General features: G+C 48.8%; 1 protein-coding gene across 1 annotated transcript; it reads right to left on the bottom strand.

Annotated features, from left to right (window-relative positions):
- Positions 1-2,155: 2,155 nt before the first annotated feature.
- Positions 2,156-23,896, bottom strand: SCD (stearoyl-CoA desaturase). Its single transcript, XM_079313220.1, has 6 exons — positions 23,497-23,896; positions 19,236-19,521; positions 11,970-12,100; positions 8,529-8,734; positions 7,096-7,328; positions 2,156-5,872 (listed from the first exon to the last, which is right to left on the bottom strand). The coding sequence occupies exons 1-6, from the start codon at positions 23,521-23,523 to the stop codon at positions 5,673-5,675; spliced, it is 1,083 nt and encodes a 360-aa protein (XP_079169346.1). The 5' UTR covers positions 23,524-23,896; the 3' UTR covers positions 2,156-5,672.

Consider the following 23,896-nt stretch of genomic DNA (forward strand, 5'->3'; position numbering starts at 1 on the left):
CGGGGAAGCCCGGCCCCCTGCGGGTGTTCCCCGCGATGTTGCTGCCCGTGCCCGGACTCCGCCGCTGCCCCGGGGCCTGTGCTGCCCCCGCAGCCCTGCCGCGGCCATGGCTGGGGACGAGAACTCCCTCAGGCTGGGCTGAGGCCACCGGCCCCTCAGCACCTCCCGCTCCATCCATCCATCCATCCATCCATCCATCCATCCATCCATCCATCCATCCATCCATCCATCCATCCATCCATCCATCCATCCATCCATCCATCCATCCATCCATCCATCCATCCCCCTGCTCTGCAGAGCTGCCCTGGTCCCATCTCCTCCGCGTGCTCTCTGGGACTTTGCTCCCTCTTTCCCAAAGTCCCCACGGGCATGTGGGGCCCGTGTGGAGGGTCAGCAGCAGCCGGTGCTTTCTCGCTGTGGTTGGAGCGTGTGGCTCGGAGCAGGGCAGGGACCCAGTGCTGCAGAGCTGATACTCAGTCTTGCAGCTCCTGGGGGAATTGCTGCCCTCCCTAGGCCACTGTCCCCAGCCCTGCTCCCAGGGTCCTGGGCTGGACACACTGGGTTCCTCAGCTGTGTTCACTGCACCCCACCCCTGGGAAATGGATTGCAGCTGGAACCTGGTCTCCCCCAAAGATCACACAGGCATCTTCTGAATGTTGTGTTCAGAGCAAAAAGATGCAGCAAATTCTCCCCCGACAGCCTGCAGCCCTCCCTGCTCTCTCTCCCTTGGGTCTGAACAAGCAGGCACTTGTTTGCATGTTCTCTGCTACTCAGCAGAGCTGGCTTGTACATTAACTCTTCCTTTCCCTCTCCTTCTCTGGTAGGTGGAAGATTTTCAGCAGAGCAAAATTGGGGTGCTCTGGAATTGCAACCCAAATGTGCAGATTACATAGGGAACCAGAAATGATCATGCATTAAATACTTCCAGGGAATGACATAAAAGTGCTGAGCTGGCACTGCTGAAGAGCTTGATAGTGTAGGAAAACATGTTTTGGGCAGGGGATTTAATAACAGTCTTTAACGAAGAGGGAGAGGCTGCGATTGGAGTTGCGCTCACGAAATCCAGACAGAGGGATCATTAACTTTATTTTTAGGCTTGGCTGAATAATCAGGAGTTTTGAAGACTTGACTTGCCTTCTCTGTTTCACTTGTTTTAGGAGGGGCTGTGCTGTCACAACTGGGATCAAAAGTGCACCAGATTATGAGAAGCAGCATTTCTCTGTCACTTCCAGGGACACAGTGCTGTGACCAGCTGATGAGCAGGAGTGTCTGCTTTGCTTTTTTCTACAACTCAATGCAGCCACATGTCAGATTGGTTGGGCTGGTCACATACCTCCAGGTGAGAACACAGCTGCTGTAAGAGCCTCAGCCTTCTGTCTGAGTAATTCTCTTTTCACTTCCTTGCACCAATTTGTAGTGTGCTGGCTCTGGCCTTCCCACCCAAAGGGCTTTCCAACAGCAGTAGCTGCAATTGGAAACCAAAGCATAAGCCTGTTTTTCCAAGGGATTCAGCATGCCCAGCTGCAAGGGTCTGGCGGTGCCAGCAAGCACGGGCTGGATCAGGGGTCCCTGTGCTGCAGGTGACAGAGATGCCACGAACAAGGCCGTGCCCTCTGCCCGCTGGTGCCATGCGGAGATGGCCTCGCCACTGTGGTCAAAAGGCGCTTGGGTGGGGGTGCAGGGAAGCTACTATCAACTCAAGTGCTACTTGGTATGGGGATTTCCCCCTTTTCCTTTCACTTCCCTCCAGCTGCAGAAGGGGTGGGGATAATGAGGGACACTGGCTGTTGCATGAGGAAAATTCCCCTGCCGGAGCTGCGGAACCCGCCCGGCGGGAGGCGGCTGCCGGTATTACGTGTGGTGCCGCATGTGTATCCGCCAGCCACAAGGCCTGGCAAGGGGCCCCGCTGGAATTAACCTGCAGTAACCCCAGCGCAGGGGCAGCCTTGGCGGGGTGTGCCTGCCTGGCCTGCGCTGGAGTATGAAAGCCATTATAATCCACTCACTCATGATGCTTAAAGAGCCAGAGGCGTTTTTCCCCTGGTTCTTCTGGAAGGGAGAAGGGTTTGGAAACAGTAAGGCGCTGCATTCCCCATCCTGATGGAGCATCTCGTGCTTTACCAAGCCCTGCCCACCATGTCATCAGCCCAACGAGTTTTAAAGTAACATTTATCATTTTTATTATGAACAAATAAAATTTCAGATCAGCACAACCAGATGTCTGTTTCCATATTAGTAGAAATTATTTCAAAAAGTTTTTTTTTTTTCAGTACACAAAACAGAGATCTACTATGCAGAAATCCCTAAGCTGTGAAAAACCGTATCCTACTCACATTTCAACAGTGACAGAGCTTAGACAATGTGCAGATTCAACTTTCCAATCCTTCCCTGAACACCCAACACTTAGACTTCTGCTCTTCACAATACCAGCAGGGCTGGGAACGGTTTTGGAAAACAAACCAGTCCATGTTTCTGCCAGCAGCGGTGTGTGTGGTTCTTACTGTTCCTTCCTGTGCTCAGCTGCTCGGCAGTGAGGCTCACCACACCCCTGGGAGGCAGGGTGTAACCCCCGTTACAGATGGGGAAACTGAGGCACAGAGCGTTTTTAAGTGACTTTGTCCCAAATCAAGCAGTGAGAGAGTTGTTAAGCTGGGAACAGGTCCCAGCTGCTTTAGCCATGAGGTCCCACTGCTGCTTTTTCTGCTTCCACCTTTCACAGACTCATTTAAGCTAAACATACAGACGATGCGTCCAGGACACAAACATGCCACCAAAAATATATATATATATTTATAGGTATATATATATATATCTCAAACAAAGTTCTACTTAAAGTGTTGTATCTGTTTCTTAATCTAACAAAAATTCTAACTCAAATACATTCAAAATCACCTGCACCCACAGTTCAATGTAGGCAATTAAATAATTAAGAAACCCCTTGAATGTTCATAACTCAGGAAAAAAAAACAAAAACAAAACAACAAACTGCAAATAGCTGTCAATACTTCTATGTATATTAAAGAAGGATTTAAGGCACCCAGAGATATTTGCCAATCTACCTTTAAAGTGACTGGACAAACACCAGGACTGTTTGGTTACTGCTCCTCAACTTCCACTCTCATTCCAGATTCTGGACCTGAATCAGCACTTGAAATTTGAAAGGAACCCTTGATGTCAAGCCCTGCTTCTCTGCTGAGAGGATGTGAAATATTGCTGCATTTCACAGCATGCATCTCTACTGTAGGGTATGTCCCACAACACCTTAAGGGCACCAGGAGCAAGGAAATCGTTCTCCCCTTCTCCCCTCCCCACACCCCTTTCAAATTACTGGCTGGAGCAAATTCATCCTCTCTAGGGACTTCCACGAGTTCGAAGAGGTTTACACTAGAGCAAAGTCAGCCCACAATTACAGAGCTAACAGTGTTCCTCTTGTTTTGGAGGGCTTTTTTTGTTTGTTTGTTTTTTTCAAATGGTAGGATACTGCGCTAGCCACAGCTCCCTTTGCTCCAGCCAGCAGCCAGGCAGTCAAGAGCCTCAGAGCAGTGAGGACACTGTCCCCTGAAACCAGGAGCTGAAGGCCTCTCTTCTCCATTTGTCCTTGTTCCTCTTGGCGGGAGACCACATCACTCCTTACAGCTCAAAAACTCAAAGGGTCCCATGGCTGAGCAAAAACAAGGTCATGGTGGTTGCAGGGAGGGGAAGGTGAGGAGACAGACTAATTTTCTGAGTAACAAGGTTGTTCTTGTTAAGGAGAACATCACAGATCTACCCTGGCTCCTGGTGAGTTTCACTGCAGCACGAGGAAACAAAGCTGCAGACACTCTCTCCCGTGAAGCTTCCCTGGCTGCCACGTGGCAGAGCTGAGGTGAGGAAGTTGGCATCTGCACTGTCTCTGCCTTCCCTGGCCTGCCTGAATAAGGGAGACGCTGCAAACCCCACTCCAATATCACTTTGTTCCAGCTACCTCTTGTGCTTTCCTCCAGCTCCGATTGATGCATTGAAGCAACAAAAACAGTACTATTGCTACAACTAATAATAATAATAGTAATAAAAATTAATAATAACTAGGAGAATTAAAGGGGGAAAAGCATGTTCAGCTCAGTGAGGGGCGTGACGCCATAACATCCAGAATGTAACCGACCACCTGAACTCAGGCTGGTCTCTGCAGCTTGCAGGAAACAACACCCACTCGGGCTTTTTTCCCCAGTGCCCTCCAGCTGCATGCCCACACGGGCTCGGTGATGTCACTGACCTTTCTGCAGGCTCAGCCGCCCTCGCTGCCTCCTCACTGCCAAAGGAGAGAGGTGGCGACATGGCTCGCCGAGGGGCTGGGAGGCAAGCTAAGGGACTAACAAGGAGCTGTCTCTGCCTCTCCTTCCCACTCCCTCTGGGCAGCAGGGAACAGCAAGCCAGCACTGCGGGCCCTGGGCAGGAAAGCACAGAGGTAGCTCACACTGGTGGCAATGTCTCAACTTCCTTGAGCCCCCTGTGCCACCTGGCCCCACACTGGTGTTTCTCAGGCACTTGTTGAGTGGAGCCCTCGAGGATAAAAATACCTGCTCCTGTAGACACCCTCACTCCCCCCTACACCTGCAGGTGCTCCTTGTCCTGTCCCTGTGCTCAGCAAAGATGTGGATATGCCAGCCACCCAGAAGGGACCCTGTTATTCCAGCAGATAAAGCAGCTTAACTCAGAGGTGGAGCTTTGGTTTATGTCCTTCTCCTCCTCTCCATTTTGGCAAAGTCCCATTTGCCAGCAAAAATCTCAGCAGTGGAGGTGAGCAAAACTCACTATGGGCAGATGCTGCCCCTTGGCAGCCAGTGGCAGACCCCTCCATCTGTACTCCTCCTCATTGTGGCTCTCCAAAACAACTGTGGAGCTCAGAGTTACACTCTGCCTTCAGTCCCTCATGGCACAGAGGGCAGTGCACGGAGGGAGGCTGTGACACCAGAGGGAGTGGGAATTAAGGCCACCAGCACTCCCCCTCCAGTGGCCACTGCTGTTGCCACATCCCCCAGCCACTGGTGGACCTGGCTGGAGTCTGAGAGAGTCTGGGCACTCTCCTCTCCCCAGCCATAGTGGCTAGGTGGTGAGGAGCAGGGGAGAACGCTTCTCCAAGAAACATCTTGGAAAGAAACAACCCTTCTTTCTGATGGCAAGAGCAAGGGATGGGGCTGCTTTTCCCAGGAAGAGCAGTTTAGCCATGTCTTGTCTGTCAGCAGCCCTTGAGAAAAGAGTAGGGACAGTGGCAGAAACTTTAGGGGGAAAGTAGTGGGGAGAGGGTCACTGACTTTGGCTCAACTCTTCCTGGTACAGGCTTCCCTTAACTAAATACTACATAGCCAACTGCAATGGACTGGAACAATGTAAAGCAGATGGCAGGTTAGAGAGGCTGGAAAGGAAAACAGAAAGGAAAAGGAGAAGAGGGAAAGGGTGGCCTTGTGTTATAAAGGCAGAGTCCTAGATCTTAAATACATCACGCAAAATGCAGCGTGGGAGGGGGGTGTTAAAACTCATTATCATTATCTCAAGCAAACTGGTAGCATTATTCAGTAGTTAGTTAACAGAACATTAAACTTTTGTCCAGCGTGTTTGGAGGGGTTGGGAAGGAAGAAAGGGAGAAAAAAGGAGGAAGGAGAGGTGTGGATGTGAGTGTGAAAGGGAGCAGGAGCTCAGCCACTCTTGTGACTTCCATCTCCAGTCCGCATTTTCCGAGCCAGGATGACCTCCTTGGAGACCTTCTTGCGATCGCTGGCCAGCCCCAGCAGGCACATGAGGTCAATGAAGGCTGTGGTTAGGTTGAAGCGCCAGCCAAACTCACTGGTGGAGTAGTCATAGGGGAAGGTGTGGTGGTAGTTGTGGAAGCCTTCTCCTGAAAAACACAACCAGGGAGAGGATGTTGCAGAGCTCCAGGTGACAGACCCTTTATCTTCACCCAAAGCACCATATTCCTGCAATGTGCCTGAGTCCACGTTCCTCTCTCCTCTCAGCCCAATTTCACCCTTCTGCAATTTACCCCATCTCATTTGGGCTTGACTCAGCATGCCGGGGCTGGCCCAAATTGGGCAATGACAATCACAGAGGACTTTTGGTGCTTTAGAGCAAAACAAACATGTGGCAAGGAATGGTGAAAGGTTCTGGCTCCCCAGCTGCACCAAAACACCAGGGGATTCCTAATAGGTTTCCCCCTGTCACCATAAGAAATCTTCTAATATTAATTCAGCTAGCAGCTAAACCAGCAGCAAGTCCCCAGCAAACCTGGGGGTTCCTACAACACTGGCAATCCTAATGCCAAATCCAAAGGACATTTCCAAATAGAGAAAAAAGCAGACACTAAGCAGACACTTCTACTAAGCAATCTACACCAGCCAGCCACCATCTGTTCTGGGCACTGTCAATACTGGCTTCAGCCTTCACCCCTTCAAAGACACTGCCTCAACTCTTGCTCCTACTCCTGAATCTCTGCAGTTCAAATCCCACTCTACTAAAATTCCACAAGCAGATCCTTTGGTGGTGGAAATTAGTGGAACTCCTGTGAGATACAGGGGTGCAAAACAAATGAGGATTTAGGTGTGGGAAAACAGATAAGGGCATATGCTGATTCTGGGATGTACTTTCCTAGATCTCCAAAATTTCAATAAAAAACATGAAAGCATCTATCTTGTCTTACCCTCAAGTACCCCCAAAATCACCAGCTGTCCTGAGAACATGTCAAAATGTGAATCTGCTGGTTTTCAAGTTGACAAATCTCAGACAGATATGCAGTGACTGCAGCAAGCGTTTTTCAGTCTAGTGAACATGGCAGAGAGACCTCTGAACAGGGTAAATAAAATATTGCCATTGAGATAAGAAGGTGATAAATGTAGCAGAGTCCTTTCTAGCCTGCAAAGGGTCTGATGGGAGCTGATAACCCCACTGCCCTTGTGTACTCACCGGCCAGCATGGGAAACACCCCCAGATGCAAAGGCTGGAAGAGAAGGGCACAGGGGAAATAGGGACACCTGGATTGATAGAAATTCCTAGAAGCAATTGCAGCCCCAAGACAGGCCCTGTTCTACAGTCCTCCTGCAGCAAAGACACAGATGCTGAACATACCTAGGGCCCCCAGGCTGACCAGGGGGTTCTCCCGTGGGTTGATGTTCTGGTCGTACGGCCGGTTGCCGAACATGTGAGCAGCACTGTTCACTAGCCAAGTGGCATTGAGCCCTAGGGTGTAGCGCAGGATGGCTGGAATGAAGAAGCTGATGATGATGGATTCATCCCAGAAGTACCAGGGCACTACAGCTGGCAGTGTGAAGCACAGCAACACCACTGAGGGCTTGTAGTATCTGGAAAGAAAGGGACCAGGAGGAAGGTGTTCAGTGGCAGAAGCAGGACAGGAAGGACTGATTCAGTCCTCCATTTGGAGGATTCATGCTCAGCTATACCAGGAAAATCAAGTGCAGAAATGCCTCACTCCTGAGCCTTGTGTCTTTTGCTCTGGATGTGCAGAAGCCATGCCTGGAGATTCCCAAGTCCTATTATCAGGCAAGAGACCCAGATTAAACCCTGTTCTCCTCACATATGCACAAAGCAATGCCCCCATCACTATGAGTCCAGACACCAACTGCTGCTTTTAGCCTCATCTGTCATTTGCTTCTCAGCTACATTGGTCCCTGTAAAGGCAGCCCCATGTTTCCAGAGTCCCACAGATGGTCCTTTCTCTGGCTTTGGCCCCAGTGCTGCAGCTCCTCCTTGCAGACTTGGCTCTGCCTACAAATACACCCCATCAACAAGTGCAAGCAAGTGGCACAGATGAGCATACAGATGAGCATATGGGCTCTCTCAAGTTAGAAGAACGGGAGTAGAGGAAGGTTAACCACTCTGATGGCCCACAAGAAAAATCACTGAACTAGGGTATTCCAGACTTGGACTGGTTACTATATGGGTTCAGTCCCACATCCCTGCAGCCTTGGTGATAGGCTCACCTGCTCTGGGGATCAGTCCTAGTATAACTCCATATGGCTGAGAGATACCCTACCCAAGAGACACCAGTGAATCAAGACTGTCCTTCTCAGTTCCTGTCCCTCCAACATCTCCATTTTCAACCCTTTTTTCACTATACTGTTTCCAGAAGATTGAGGGAAGAGGGGCACACACATGGCCTGCAAGGTGTACAATCTCCAAGGATGTCTCAGAGGCACTTGTGTTTGGGCTCTGGGCCAGCCAGAGCAGCAGCTGGGCTGTGGGGTGAGCAGGTGTGTGAGGGGGGGTTTGTGGTGGGAAGCTCAGCCTGCTGCTGGCAAGATGCTGCAGAGCAGGTAGGCAAGAGAAGGGTGTGGGAGGGCTAGAGGTAGCACTTCCCATAGGAGAGGAATAACTCATTTCTCACAGTTCACTCACAGCAAAGCCTTGGGCATGCTGAAGAGTCACATTTCTCACATGATATCCTCAGTCCTCTCACATTCCACTAAAGCCGCTTGATTGCCAGCTCATTTGTCCCCCTCCATTCCCCATGGCTCCCCACTAGGGTTGACCCCAGCACTCACCTGCGCTGGAACATCACCACTTTGTCAGCCTTTATGTCACTGAGGTCCAGCTTCTGTCCCTTCTCGATGACGTCGGGGTGCTTGCGCACCAGCAGCCAGCCGATGTGGGAGAAGAAGAAGCCGCGCATGGCGTTGTGCGGGTCTGCGTCTGTTTCCGAGAACTTGTGATGGACACGGTGGTCCCGCACCCACTCATAGATGTCATTCTGCAAGACAACAGAGTGACAGCCTAGGGTCAGGGCTGGACACGTTCCTTTCCAATTACAAAATGGCCTGAAATGAGTACTTAAATCCTGTTGATCTGAGCTTGTATCAGTGGCTTTATGTCTCATTAAGGTTTGGGGGTTCTGGCCTTTAAAACAGAGATTGGGTTTTGGCTGCACCTCTTCAGCTTTTTGGGAAGCATCTCCAGGGGTGCCTCAGTGCTGCTCTTTGATTGGCCAACTGTGGGCAGGGGTTGCACCACACCCATGGTGCTGCAGGCTCTGATTGGTCAGCCTGTGCCCCACCCCTGCAGCAGCCATTCTCATTGGCTGGCTGGTGCCCCACCCTCCTATGCTGGGCTCCTGTCCCATCCCTATCCCTGTCCCCATCCCCATCCCTGCACAGTGCCAGCCAGGGCTGACCTGCCCCTTCCCTGTACCTGACATTTCCCATAGGTCATCCTGCCTTGCTTGTCCTGGGATTGCCTAATCAGGTGTTTAATTTGAAGTGGGCAAGGCTTTTTTTTAACTTTTTTTTTTTCCCCGTTTGGAAAACAGTCTTAAAATTAAGGTCTCTTTTTAGAAAGAGAACAAACACGCCATTTCTCAATGCCTCTCTTCAGCCCCGTTGCTGTTCCTTTTAAGCAGCAAAATCAATAGAGTTTGGAAAATGTCAATGCTTTTATCATTTGTATTATGAAATGATTGCTTTGGCTGGTTTTAAGAAAAGATTTTCATAAGCCTGTGATCATTTCTTTGTATCAAGATTTCAATGAGCTTAAAGCCATGTATTACACCATCCTAGAAAACATGAAATAGACATCTAACCAAGGCTCTATTACCTGTATTACACAAGAGGCCCCTTAATCTCCTACATATCCAGGACTTTTCCTGAAAACACTTTGAAGGCAGGGAAATGGCATAACTATCCCTATTTCTTGTCTTGAAAGACTAAGGGACTTGTCCACACAGGGATCCTGTAACAGAGACACGGCTCCTCAAGTCTCTTTCAAGTATTGTAACCACTCCTCCTTTAACTGAGATAAAATGATTTACCTGCAGGCCATTTAAGATGGCAATGTTAGACATCAGCCAGGATTAATCTCTTGCTTGTTTCCAAATACTGGGAACTGCTGCCTTCCTTCCAGCCAAATATCTCCAAGTATCAGCAACCCTTGCTGATCTTGGCCAGCTTGCTTGCTGATCAGTATTCCCCCAGAAGAGGGTGGCTCAGCTGCCCTCCCTATCTAGTGAGCAGAGAAACTCAACCAGTACCTATGCTGGAAACATTTCACCAGTGACCCTACACAGCACCATGGAACATTAGAAAGCCCAGCCTGAAAGCTGACAGACAACTTGGGCTTGCACAGGGGAAGGTTTTCCCCATTTTGCTGGAGGCACAAATTTGGAAAGAGACCATGTAACACAGCTGGATCACGGTATGACTTCATCCACCACACCCTGTCTACAAACAAAATCAAGAGTCTCAAACCTGAAAAATCTGTATCTTCACCCAAACTTTAGCTGATTAGCTTTTCTACAGGTCTTATTTTGGGACCACCTCTAACTGCAACCCTGACTGAAAATCATAATTTTCTGAGAAGAGCAAGCAAAGACAAGGAGTATGTCTTCTTCCTTGGGAGTTTCCAGCTACAGGCTATAACCATGAGAGCTTCTGTTGTGCTGCAGTTGATAGGTCTTGCAGGTGGAAAGGCCAGTTAGAGGCAGAATTCACAAATCCTCTGAAATTACAAGTCACAGGTCTCTGAGCAGCCAATAGGCAATTTCTGGAAGACCTAAGATAAGATAGTCCATAAACTTCCATGGTCTTAAAATCTGATCTCCTCTGCTGCCACTAACAGGAATGAGATAAATTCAACATAAATCTTTTCTTGATCTCACTGAAAGTAACTATTAAAAAAACCCCATGGGGAATAGTATCGAATTTTCAGTAAAACTTTGGATTAGTTTCTATTGAAGCTGAAATATCTGTCTGTCTCTCATCTTTGTCTATTCCTATCCCCTACAGCAATAGCTCAGCAAATTCTTTCCCCCTCTGCCCTATAACCCTGTGAAAGATGGTCTTTGTACAGGACTAGCTAATACACAGCGACTCATCTCATTGCCTTGCTGAGTGCTGGACCACTGGCTGGCATCAGCAGCTTGGTTCCCCCTCCTCCCCATCAAAGACTGCTGTTTGGTACTATCAGAGAAGAAAAAATTCAATTATGTTTTAGAAAGTTTTTCAAGGCTTGAAGAACTTCACTCTGTTTTGCTTACATGTAAACAAAATTATATCCTCTGGAGAATTACTTAAAGCACAGCACTGATGCTTTTGTATTCACTTTTTAATAGCAGATAGTGCTGCATTCTGACACATTCCTGAGTACTTCCCACAGACAAGCAATATTTCAGTACAGTTGGAGGATGGAGTGTTGTTAAGGCTGACTTACAGCAGCAAGCCTGAGAAGACTTATTTTTCTGTGCCATGCCAATCTGGGTTTTCACTCTGACTTCTACAGATCTACTGTTTTGTTTGCTTTGGGGACTGTGAAGTACTCTCACAGTAGTTAGGCAATATCCTAAGGTTAGTGCTCTTTGAGAAGTGAAGCAATCTCCCAAGGTGCTTAACAGTGCCTGCAGTCACTTGTGCCACTCTGAATGGGCCCAACCCTTCTCTCCTTAAAATATCACTGGCCTGGGATAACTCCCTGAACGCAGTGGTGTGATTTGTAACATGATTAGTCCTAAGAACAAGAGAAACATCCCCTAAACCTCAACAAGTTCTTGGTCTTTATGAAGTAGCAAATTCTACATCCTGTAGAATTCTACATCCTTGACTTTGCAGATTCTTCTCCTTTATCAGGCACACAGCAAAAGGAGAGTGAGACAACACCTCACTCAACACTTCCACACCTCTTTTATGGGACCTGGTGCAAGCACAGGGAGACCACACCTTGAGAGTACATTCCTGCTTTGGAGAGCTTTCCAACCCTAGTCTTGGCCAGTCTGTCCTCTCCCCATCGGGTTTATCTCAGAGTCAGCCTCTGATGAGACAAGGTAAAGACAATGAGACAGATTCTAGCACTGCAGTGTTAGATGAAAAGGGCTGTCTTTTTCCTAACAAGAGGCAGTAGGAGAGAGGAACCTCTTCATCAGATTGTGTCCCATATCTGAGGCAGGAATTCATGGGAGCACTTCCTTCTGAGGAGCAGTGGCACATTGAGGAAGTGCTTACCTGGAAGGCCATGGAGTTGGCAATAGTCAGGAAGATGCGCAGGGGCAGCGTGGCTTTGTAGGACCGATGACTCCAGAGGCGGTGAGATCCAGCTGTGATCCCCAGAGCACTCACCAGGAAACACAGAACAGCTACCAAGGAAAAGAAAGTGTTTCAGCAGTTAGAGCAATGCTTCAGGCAGAGCAACACAAAGCTGGGCCTTCCCCCAAAGCTGTAAACAAGAGAGGAATCCATGGAGAGCACAGATTGGGGCAATAAAACTCAGTGTGAGAGTGCCCAAGCTACCACAGGCCTGCTAGGCAATGTGGGGCATATAAATTCAGCTCTTCATCTCCAACAAGGAAAGAGGCTCCACCTTAGAAGACTTGTCACAAGGGTTGGTTCTTCAGCATAGTGCCATCTGTCAAGGTGCAGAACAGTCAAAACTGTATAAAGTGGCTGCTTCCATAAAGCACTGTGGTAAAAGCGCTGCAGTCCACCAGGGAACAGCTTCTCCCTTTCCTTCCACCCCAAATAATCCAGGCTCTTGCTTTCCTATCTCACCACTCCCCACTAAATCTCTTTTGCATTATTTTCACCTAGAGATGGCAGATAATCTTAACATTCTTGAGGGAGGCAGCTCAAGCCCAGGGTTAGGCTTTCCTTCTGCTCTCTTTCTGAACAGAAGCTGGCTAAAAAAAGATCTAACCTATCCTCCCACTGAAGCCTGGGCTTCACCTTCAGCTCTAGCACTGGCTTAAAATCTGCCCAGAGGTTACCCTTCCCAGGGTATTTTTGATCCCTCCCACTGCTCAACTCCTGCACCTTTCACAGAAGGAAACCCCAGGGCTAACAATTCATTGCAAGTTGTGCCCATGGCAGGGACAGATGTTGCTGAGCTTTGAGGTTGCTTCATGTGTTCCCTCTTCACATAGGGCAGAAGGAACTCCTTGGCATACAGTAAAAAAAAACACCCTCTCCCAAAATATCATGTGTTCATATTTGCCCTGCTCTGTGTGCCCTTTTGTCCTCCTGGGAATTCTGGAAATCAACCTCAGCTTCAGCATCTGATCCTACAACTAAAATGGAGGAAAGACCCCAAGAGTTTCATAGCAGTATTACACTAGGAAAGGAGGGTAAAAAGAAAATTGGTTCTGCAAATCAACTCTTCCTCTAGGAAGGAAGGGTCACGGGGTTTGGCAGAAAGAGAACATTCAACAGCTGGTTTGCTCTGCAAGCTCAGACACAAAGAGGGAAGAGTGCACATCTGTGAACAGGTAAACTGATCCACCTTTAGTCCTGTGGGGAAAGCAATGCCATGTTACCAGTCCCCCAGGGCAAACATCCCTGGTATACATTTGCACATTTCAGCCAATTGTACCATTAATGAAAAGAGTTCCTTATTATTGCACATAAGACCATGGACAGGAATTGCTGGTAGTATGCTTGATGTTCAGCCATTCAGTCCAGCCAAATGGCTCAAATTGAGTTTACCTTGAACCCAGAAAACCAGATACTCAGAAACTTGTCTGGAATCAGAAAAATCTGAGTGTCTGTGCCAGCCATGTCCTGGTTCTTTCATTCAAAATAATACAGGCTTTATTTCCTGTCATCTCCTGCTTCATCTTCCTCCTGTCACCTCCGTTTTGTTTTTCTACATTCCTAACCTAATCTCTTATCCACTAAAAACCTCTCTTAGCTGATTTAACATCATCTTCTGGCCACTTAAACTTGCATGAACCTTTCTCACTTCCATCCCACTGCACAAGAGTGACCTTACTGTCTGCTGATCCAACTGTGATTCCCCATCTTCATCTTCTCCTTTGGTTCCCCTGCCTGATGCTGAATGCAGCACAAGCCTTGGACCAGCACAACTCTGCCTTGTGTCTCCCAGCACTTCAGCAGTCTTTCAGAAGCATGCAAATACAGCAGGATCCAGGCTTTGCAAGAGACAACAGAGCTGAACAAAGCTCACAAAGCTGTCCAAGCCTGGAAGGGGAGAAGTGAAGGATGATGGAACATCATTTGGGCATTTGGTTCAGGTGTTCCTTTGGCCTTACTGGTCCTGGAAATATTGAAGATCTTCCCCAGTTTCATGATTCTGACTTGAAAGTTATAAACCAATCAATGACCTGTTTATTTCAAATTTAAAGATCCATTTTAAATCAGTACTATCCCTACAGATAACACAGGAGAAAGAGTCCATGATAAACAATGGATCTTGCAAGAGATGTGCAGGGCAGCTTGCTAGGGAAAGAGCCCATCTGTCCACTCTAGGGCAAGCAGGCCTATGAATTGATGGTGTACCAGGGACACAAATGAAATATGTGATTTTTCATGATCTTCAATAGCACAAGAAAGTAAATGCCAGGCTAGATGAATAGAAGCCTGATTCATAGCCCTGAGTTTTCAACTTTTCTTATCTGGTGAATTCTCACATGCTGACTGAGTATATTTTGGTAAAAGAGGCCTCCAGGAAGATGACTCTGGCTGTCAACTGTTGTATTAAAGCTTTGCAGGAAAGAAAGCTCATCTATATCTTTTTTATACAGACAATTCTCAGAATTTGCCTGTGGATATCCCTGTTGGGAAAAGATGACACCAGCAACAATGACATTATCAGCAAGCACAGGGAATCATAAAAGAGATGTGATCAGGACACCATTGATCTCCAAACCCAGACAACCCACTATGTGCTTTCAGGCAGCCTTTCCTGGAAGCTTTTGTAAAAAAATTGGAAGAGTACCTACTGCTTTTGGGACCCCCAGCATAGAACAGACTCAGCCTCCATCCAAAGCCCATGAACCTCAGCAGCTCATGTTGGCTTCTCCAGGAGCTGCATCCCAGGTCACTACAAGGGCCATAACTCTCTAATTATAACCATGTGCTGCCTGGCCTCTTGCCCATCTACAGAAGCTGTAGTTTATCTAAGGGACAGACACTTTCTGTGGGAAAGCAGCTGGTTCTCAGTCTATGCATTCGTGCCACCAGCCCCACAGAAAGCCAAACCCTACCTGGAGACAATTAGATCTATCAGCCATCTCTAAGAGTTTATGTGACAGGATATGCACAATGACTGAAATCCTTGTGGAATACAGAAGAATCCAGCACCCTTATGATTCAGAGTTCACCCCCACAACAGGTACAGTGATGGTCATTGCATAGTCAGGGAATCAGCATCTCACAGAGAAGAAGAAAAACTCCTCCAAGATCATCCACTAAGAATTCAATTGGAAAGAGAGTAGAGAAGGTAAAATAAAGTAGCACAGGTTTCCACACCTGCACTATGATGCTGCCCCAAACTGAAGGACTTAGGGGTTCCATCAGCTGAGGATTCAAAGTCCTCTTCTATACCATGCTTTGAACTACACAAGATTCAAAATATTCAAAAGACTCACAGGTGATATTCACAGTGACCCATTCAACTGGAATACAAAGAATTATGACCAGTGGCAGTAATAAGCACTCAATGCTCCAAAAATTAAACAGAAGGCATTTTGCATTCAGTCATAGCTATGACTCATTGGGCTTTACCTCTTTAAGGGCCCAGATTCAGACCCAAGTTATGATGAGAAATTAGGAATGTGCTGAAAGCATTGTCACCTGCAGTGAACACCAAGGATGTTTACATGAAGAGGTGCTCCTGCTCCAGAAGATGTCCTTGGGCTTTTGCAAGTGCAAAGAGTGTTCCCTCCTTGCTGCCCAGTCCCTGTTAGCCAGGTGAGTCCTGCTGGTCTCAGGAGAAAGATACCAGGGGCAATGAAATTTACAGGCTGCATTAAGGGAACAGTGTTTGGGAGGAGCAATAGAATCTGCTGTCACTGAAACCTAACTTCCCTGCCACACTCAGAGAAGCACACCACCTGCTGCTTAAGTCTGGAGGGAACACTAAGTGCAAGGGTGTTGCCAGCTGTAGTCTTGATGGAAAAATATAAAAAAAAAACAATGTAAACACTTTACTGGTCATATCTCTGGGGGTAGTATGGGCTGAGATTTTCAGACTGTCAGAATTGCATAAATTATCCAGCAAGATTCACCTTGGTCCAAAGATAATACAGCAACAACAAAATATGGTATCAACCTATGCTTCCAGAGCCTCTGGCACTGCAGGGAATGGAGGTGTTGACAGAGCACCATGTCGAGAGGAACCATTACTGTTTACAGACATTGCTGTCCAGGCCAACAGGAGCTAAGACAATTACTGTCAGTCTGCTGCATCTGAGGGCTAAAAAGACTACCCACAAATCATGTTTCCAGGGAGGATCTGAGCAATTAGAGAAGAAACTGTCCCTCACCTTTGCATCCTGCCCTTTTAGACTTAGTCTCTGTACCATTTGGCAAATGATGTCAAATCTGCCCATGATCCTTGAAAAGACTAAGCAAGACTTTGAGAAGTACAGTGGAGAAGACAATAAATAAAAGGGGAACTGACTAGAAAGCCAGTGCTGGACAGGCTCGGAGAGCTCTTGTGATGGTGAGCTCTCACCTGATCAACAACCCGAGCTCATTCTGGGAAGCTCTGTACCAGAAAGAGATCAGGGGATACAATGCACACAGCAACGCAGAACAGCAAACAATGATGAAGGCAGGGCTGGGCAGCTTGAGAGACAAAGAGGAATCAGCACACAGAGAAATGAAAACAAAAGAGGACAGTCACCAATATAACTGGTTTCAAAGGGACAGGAACATCAAGGAGATGGTGGCCTGGATGAAGTGGGTATAAGCAATGGATACATTATAGAAGGTAGATGAGCTACCAGGCCCCCCAGCTGCCTGTTGTAACACAACAGAGAACATCTGGTACTACGTTAACTTTGTATTATATGTACACAACCTAAGGAAGAAATTATCTGAAAAACAAACAAAGAAACAAGCAGAAACTCGAGCAGCTCCAGCACTACCATTGCTAGAGCTGCCTGCGATGAGCACATGGTGTACTGCCAGGAGCAGCCCGAGTCTCTGCTGCACCATCCTGGTGTGTAACGTGGGAACTCTAGTCCTCTCCTTGCTACCACAGGACGATGGGAACAAACAGCAAGTCACTGGCATGACAGCCACAGATGCCTTGTATGTGCCAAATAAAGGTATGAGCTGAGAAAATGGCAATGCAAGGAGAAAGAAGCCTTGCTGAGAGGGGAGATGTGGAGGATCAGAGTATTCCAGTTCTAGTTAGTGCTGAAGGAGAATGGACTATAAGGGAACTCTGACTTGGCTGCAAGGTGCCACAAATGGTGGTCCTTTCCAGGGGAAGGGAGCAGGAGTGCAGGACAGGGAGCTTGGTGGAGCTACTCTAGTTTTGGTAATGCAGGAATGATCTTCAGCCAGTCCAGAACAGTGCGGTTCCCCCAAACACCATGTCCTACTCCCATTCCCAGAACGTGTCACTCCAGAATCCACCAAGGAATCTTGCAGTGCCTCACAGTGGCAGGAGAGCAACATCAGTGTTGACTGAGCAAGGAGAGCAGGAAGGATTGACATCAGATAAAAAGCAAAGCAGATTCCTGGGAAGTGCCATGAGATGCCATACAAACAGATGCACAGGTGCAAAGACGCTGCCTCAGAGACCATTTTGGGGTTTAGCAGAATGCAAAACAGCATTAACTTTCTGGATGAAGATGCTCAAGCCCTCTTAAGTATCCCAAGGGAACTCAAAAAAGAAGGGTTAGATGGATTTGGAAATCATGGAACATATCAGCAGCTTGAAATGAAATCAGTAAATTCAACTCACTTTTTTTTTTCTTTTCCTTGTCCCTACATCCTGAGGTTATCTGACCAGAATTGGAGGACTCAGGCTATCAGTTCAGTGAGTGAGAGAAGCCAGTAGTCTTTGTTTAGCCTCCAGCCCAGGGATGGGACACACAGAACAGGACTAATAGCCCTGAACTGCTCTTCTAAGGTCAAGCTGAGGCTGCCTGTTCTGCCCAGCTCTGACAGGCCAGGGGAAAGTACAGCCTGTCAGGTTTTCATAAGGGAAAGGCCCAGCAAAGTCTTCTTTCATAACATCCTCCTGAAAGGCCATGCTGGCTGCACAAGGGAACACATCAGTGCTTCTGCTTTTGCAGATGCTGTAGCCAGACTCTGGCTGTTGCCTGCACTGGAGTCCTTCCCCCCCAGACCTCTGCCTGCGAGAGGCTGATATGGCTCAGGAGGAAGAGGCAGCCTGCCCATCCAGGAAGGCATCTCCTTCCCGGTTCTGCTCTGATACTGTTGCACACAGCCATCAGGAAGACAGACTTTGAGAGTGTGACAGACCAGGATCACCCCAGGGCCCATCATAGCCCAGCTGACCAGGAAGCAGGAGCACTACTGAGCCCAAAAGCCACCCCAGCAGGACTCAATCTAGACTGTTGCTTTTTGTTTCAGGATGTTCTGTTGCACAGGGAGGCAGGGGCTGGATGCAATCTCTCGACCTCTCTACTGGGAGCCATTTGGCTTGTGGACTCCTCCAGGGGTCCACACAAAGGCTGGAGGAAAGCGAGCTCTCCTGCAGAGTGGGCCCTGGGCCCAGCTGTCTTTCAAGCAGTCAGAGGAGAAGTTTGGTTCCTACCCCGGGCCAGATCTCTGAGAAAGCAGAGTTTTGCCTAGCTACCTTCTGCTGGGTTGTGCTTTCCACTGGAATTTGCTGCCTGGAGAGACGCTTATTTACTTTCTGAAAGTCGTCAGCCTCAGTTCCGGGATGACGGTGGCTAATCTGTGTTTTGTTAAGAATGATACAAAACCTGAGCTTCAGAATTAATTCTTGACTTTCACCTTCAGCACAACTGTATTTTGCCTCTTTTCCCTCATAAACACATTGAGGATCTGTGGGATTTATACTTCCCTGGTAAGGGCAGGAATGGTTCTCATGTCTGGGAGACAGCCTCATGCCAAATAGTGCTCTGTACTTTGCCTCCCCAAACTCCCATTAAGGTGCTCTTGCTAGCATCTTTCTTCCTAACTTTCTGGCACTGTCACAGTATTCTATCAAACAGTTTTTGTACTTCACCCCAGAAGCAGCTGCACATTCAGGATATTTCCAAGCCTAATGTCTGTGAATCAAGTTTGTTCTTTGAGCAGACAAGCCAAATCCCTGCCAAATCTTTCCCTCTCATATATCACCTTACAAGAGACACTAGCAAGCCCTTCCACAGCTTGCTACAAATCTGGCTGAAGAGCTGCTTCTAGAAGAAGTCCCCTGCTCCTTTCTCTCTCATCCCTGAGTCTGTGAACCTGGAGGGGGAAAAAAAACCCCATCCAACAGATCTGGGGGTTGTGGATGCCAAGAAACAGATAGAGGAATGTGCTTACCCCATGCCAGAGTCTGGATCTTCGCAGAAGGTATCAGTGTCAAGGCGAACAGGGCCCCTAGGTGCAGCAGGCTCATGAGGATGATATTCCTCCAGACGTATCGCAGAGGGGGCTTGGGGCCCTCTTTCTCCCGGTAGGTCTCATCAAAGATATCGTCTATCATGCCCCGGTCTCCTGCCAAGTCCTCATGATTGAGTAAGTCCTTCTCCACGACAGCATTTCCATTCCTGCTCACCCGGGAGGTGACTGTGTCAGCAGCAGTGGTGCTGGACGTGGAGGAGAACTCCTTGAAGAGGAGCGATGGATATTTTCAAGGAAGGAAAAAAAGGGAAAACAAAACAGGAAGTTGGTGGTTATCAATTCAAGAAATAGAAACACATGCATCTAGGCTGGCAGTGTAGAGATTCACAGCCTGTAGTTTCCCTGGAAGTCTCTTCCATTTTTTCAGCTGAGGCACAAAGAAGAGCCTGCTCTGGCCACATGGAATCATGGCCTGAGAGGACAGGGACCTGGTCTTTATGGAGAGGAGGTGAATAGTAGGTAGGGTGCCAAAAGTAAAGAAAAATACCTGAAAGCCAGTGGCTTTCTCTTTTCCACCAGTAGCTTAGGTGAGGTCATTTGCAGACTGCAAGGATTTTTATTAGTGGGTGTTTTTAGGTGGGTTTGTGGTCTGGGTTTGTGCATAAGCAGACAACAATAAAGGAAATGTTGTAAATGAACAAAGAGGTGGGAGAGAAATATGGTCTGAAACACAGTGTTATAATAAATCAATGGGCTGCTCCCACCAGGGATTATGAGGGAACATCAGGAAGATCCACGGGGGGATTCCTCTGGGTTGCCTCCATATCTCCTCTGCCTCACTTTCCAAGATGGGATGTGACAAGACCAATATGTTTGAAGATCAGTGAATGGAGGCAGTCAGGTGAGGTACTTCTAGTTAGAACTGCAGCTACTTATCCCATGCCTGCTGCTAAGACTCTTATCCCTCTCTCATTTCCCACCCACAGGCAAACTGAGGCAAAGGAAAACAATCCTCTGATCTGTGGCCACCAGCATGCAGAGAGGAAGTTTTAAGCAGCAAAGTTGGCTCAGCTTGGCTCCTGGCTCCCTTCTGCAACTGTGACACAACATTCCCTCAGAACATGCTTGTTTGCCCTGGCTGAGTGACAGCCTGCCCGATCAGGCATGCATGACAAAAGGAGCAGGCAGGACTGACCTAATGAGACAGGTCACTGAACCCTGAATCACCGATTTCCATCTCCATCCAGACAGCCATGTGCTTGTGTGCTTGCTGGTACTCACAGCCCTTTGTCCAAGTGCCCAACACGGCTCAAGCCTGGGGGTGCCAAGCACGTGGGGTGCGAGCGGTGTGTCCCACACACATCACCCCCATCCCTGCCCCTGGGATCCTGCCCAAGGGACACATCCCTCTGCAGCCCCTGCACACATCACCCCCATCCCTGCCCCTGGGATCCTGCCCAAAGGACACATCCCTCTGCAGCCCCCTGCACACATCACCCCCATCCCTGACCCTGGGATCCCACCCATCTCTCTGCAGCCCCCTGCATATATCACCCCCATTCCTGCCCCTTGGATCCTGCCCAAGGGACACATCCCTCTGCAGCCCCTGCACACATCACCCCCATCCCTGACCCTGGGATCCCACCCATCCCTCTTGCAGCCCGCACTGCTGCCTCCAGGGAAAGGGGCACTAAAGGTCAGCCAGCAGAACAGGAGAGCTGAGGCTATGGGAGGGAGCATGGTCAAGCTGGGAAAGCTTCTTTCCCAATAGAAATCTCTCCTGAATTAACAGCAGGTTCCCACCCAGGTGTTCAGGTTCATAAAAGACCACCATCCTGCCATGGCCTAGTTTCCTGAGGGAGGCATTAAAATCAGGCCAGGCAGCTTACGTGGCCACCCCAACTCCTCCCTTTCCCAAGGGCTGAAACTGGAGGGTTACAGACATACCTTCCGATGGGGAGGAGCTGGCAAGGCTGACAGATTCCCCACATTTGGGAAACAAAGTGATCTCTACAGAAAGAGCACTTTTAGTTTTCCCTTGGGGAACCAAAAGTTCGAAAGGAAAAAACTGGACACAAAGTATCCTGCTGCCTCCGCTGCACACGGGCAAGCTGCTGAGCTCGGGACAGGCTCTTCTGCATCCTGGCTATAGGCTGTCTCTGCCTGCTTTCCTAATTCATGTTTTGAGGGTATGATACTCTCATCTGCAGGAGAGTTTAGAGGTAATCCCCACACCAAAAGAGCCATAAGAAATGGCTTGTAATCCAGACATTAGGCAAGGAGAAGTTCTGCCTGTTCCCAAGTGTTAGATATTCTCATCTGGCATTTTGGCAGAAAAGTACCGTTTTCTTTCTTGGCTGCAAGACAATCTACCAAAAAGACCCAAGACTTGTCTATGCAGGAAGAATTCCCAGCAGTGACTGGTGGTAAAATTAGATGGGTAACACACACCCCATATGGACATGCTGCTTCCAGTGTAAGAATGTGGGGTTGGAGTTGCATTTTTCTCCTCCATGATAGCTTATGTCACTGTCAAAGTTACACAGGGGCAGAGGAGGAGGAGGGAGAGTGCGAAGAAAACAGCAGAGAGGAAAAAAATCTCTTCCAGAGTTGTAGTAGGCGCATGAGGAATTTTACCGGCATACCTATGCTGCTGGAATTACACTGATACAATCAGACTGGTCATTTCTCACATGTAAACTAACCTTGGACAAAAGGGTTATAAAGTAGCTGTGAAAAAAGCTCCTCGTTTGAGATTTGGTGGGAGGAGCATGGGGAGAAAAGGAGGGGGGAGAGACAGCAGCTATTTAGGTAGAAACCGGGGGAAATGAGGAAAGAAAGAGGATTTTTATCCCATTATGATCATAGTGGCTCCTACCAAGGAGAATGGGATGGAGATTGATCAGGAGTCTAGGACTGAGTGAGGGAGGAGGGCAGCTAAATCATTTTCATTAGGTTTCTCTCATTTCTGAATGACTTTGCAGCTCCCATCTGCAGAACAGATGTGTTTCCCCACCTACACCCCCACGTCCCCAGCACTGAACACGCCATAGGTGATCCTGGCACCCAGCCAGCTTATACAACCAGCTGCAGCTCAGAGTACAGCACCGGGTACAGTGTACGGGCCCCAGGGCACTGAATCTCGGGTCCAGTCTATTTGAATATGCCCAGCATGACCCAGAGACAGGATTCTTTCCAGCTTCCAGGATATGACCCCAAATGCATGCCAAAACCATGAAACATGGTTTGAGCACACTGCCCTTGACATCTGTTTTGGCAGGGGAGAAAAGTAAAGTTCTTTACATCACAGCATCCCTGGAAGTTCATGGCACCTGCACAAAAAGGACCAAGGGAGACCCTGTGAGCTGATGACAGGAAAGGAGCAGGACTATGGTTTACATCCACTTCTAGGCATTGGCAGAGGAGGAAAAAGGATGAGAAGGTGAGACCACAAACACCAGAATCAAGCCCCTGCCTCCTCCCCTAGGATAAAGGGTGGCTGCCACAAGGGTCAAAATTAAAAAAGAAAATATTTAAAAATCCAACAGCTCCACTTATCTTACTGGTGTCAGGTTGTTATTCAGATCTTCTTATGCCAAAAATGGGCAGTCTCTCTATTGTATGCTTGCTTGGCTCAAGCAATGAAGGCACAGTCATTCATTTAATCTGGGCAGCCGGCTTTCACCTTGCGTCTGTCCTAGAGACGCTTCCTGCTGCAGCATTTGGTTTAAAACGCTGCTAGTGAAATTCCTTTCTTATTAAAAAGAAAATTAATTAAGAAAATTTTTTAAAATCCCAGTCTGAGTATTATCAAAAAAACCTATGACTTCTTGGCAAAAAAGATTTTCTCGAATAGCCCTTCGTACTATTCAAGCACCCAACACGCTTCGATGGGTATTTTCAAAATAAACCTGTGTTTTATGTTCAGTCTACCGAGGGCATAGAATCCAGGAAGATCAGCTCAAAGGCGGATGTCTCCGCTTCATCCATGGGCTCCGCATCAGGCTTGGGTGATGTCTTAAGGAACCACCGAGCCCCTCGCCTGCCGGCTGCGAAGCGGTGCGGAGAGGACAGGGGCACACACGTGTGAATACCTGTGCGTGTGTGTGTGTGTGCACACGCGTGGATCCCAGACCTTCTCCCCCAACACAGCAGCAGCGCAGCGCTGCCGGAGCCGCGGGGATGGGGGAGGAAGAGGAGAGGGGGAGACAAAGCACCCGCGCCCCGGGGCCCCGCTCACCTCCTCCTGCAGCAAGTGCGCAGGCATGGGGGCCCTGTCTCGGCGGCTGGGCGGCGGTACGCGGGCGCGCAGGTCCTGGCGCTGGCGAGGGCTGGCTCCGCTCGGCTCCTCGCTCGGCGAGCTGTGCACTCGCGGAGGCGGGTGCCGAGGTATTTAAGGGGGGCTGCTTGCTCGGCGGCTGGCGGGGCCGGGCTCTGCGCGCACCGGCCTCCCGGTGACCCCCTGCCCGCGGCTGGGATGCGCGGGGTCAGCGCGGAGGGCGGCGAATCGCGGCGGGGGCCCGGCTCTCGGCGTAGCCGGGGGGAGAGGCGGGGCGGAGCGGGCAGGGGGGCGGGAGGGAGGAAGGATGCTGAGGAAGAGGAGGATGACGAGGGCCAGGCTCTCTCATGATGCCTGGCTG

This window comes from Erithacus rubecula, assembly GCF_903797595.1.
Source record: "Erithacus rubecula genome assembly, chromosome: 9".
Taxonomy (NCBI): Eukaryota; Metazoa; Chordata; class Aves; order Passeriformes; family Muscicapidae; genus Erithacus; species Erithacus rubecula.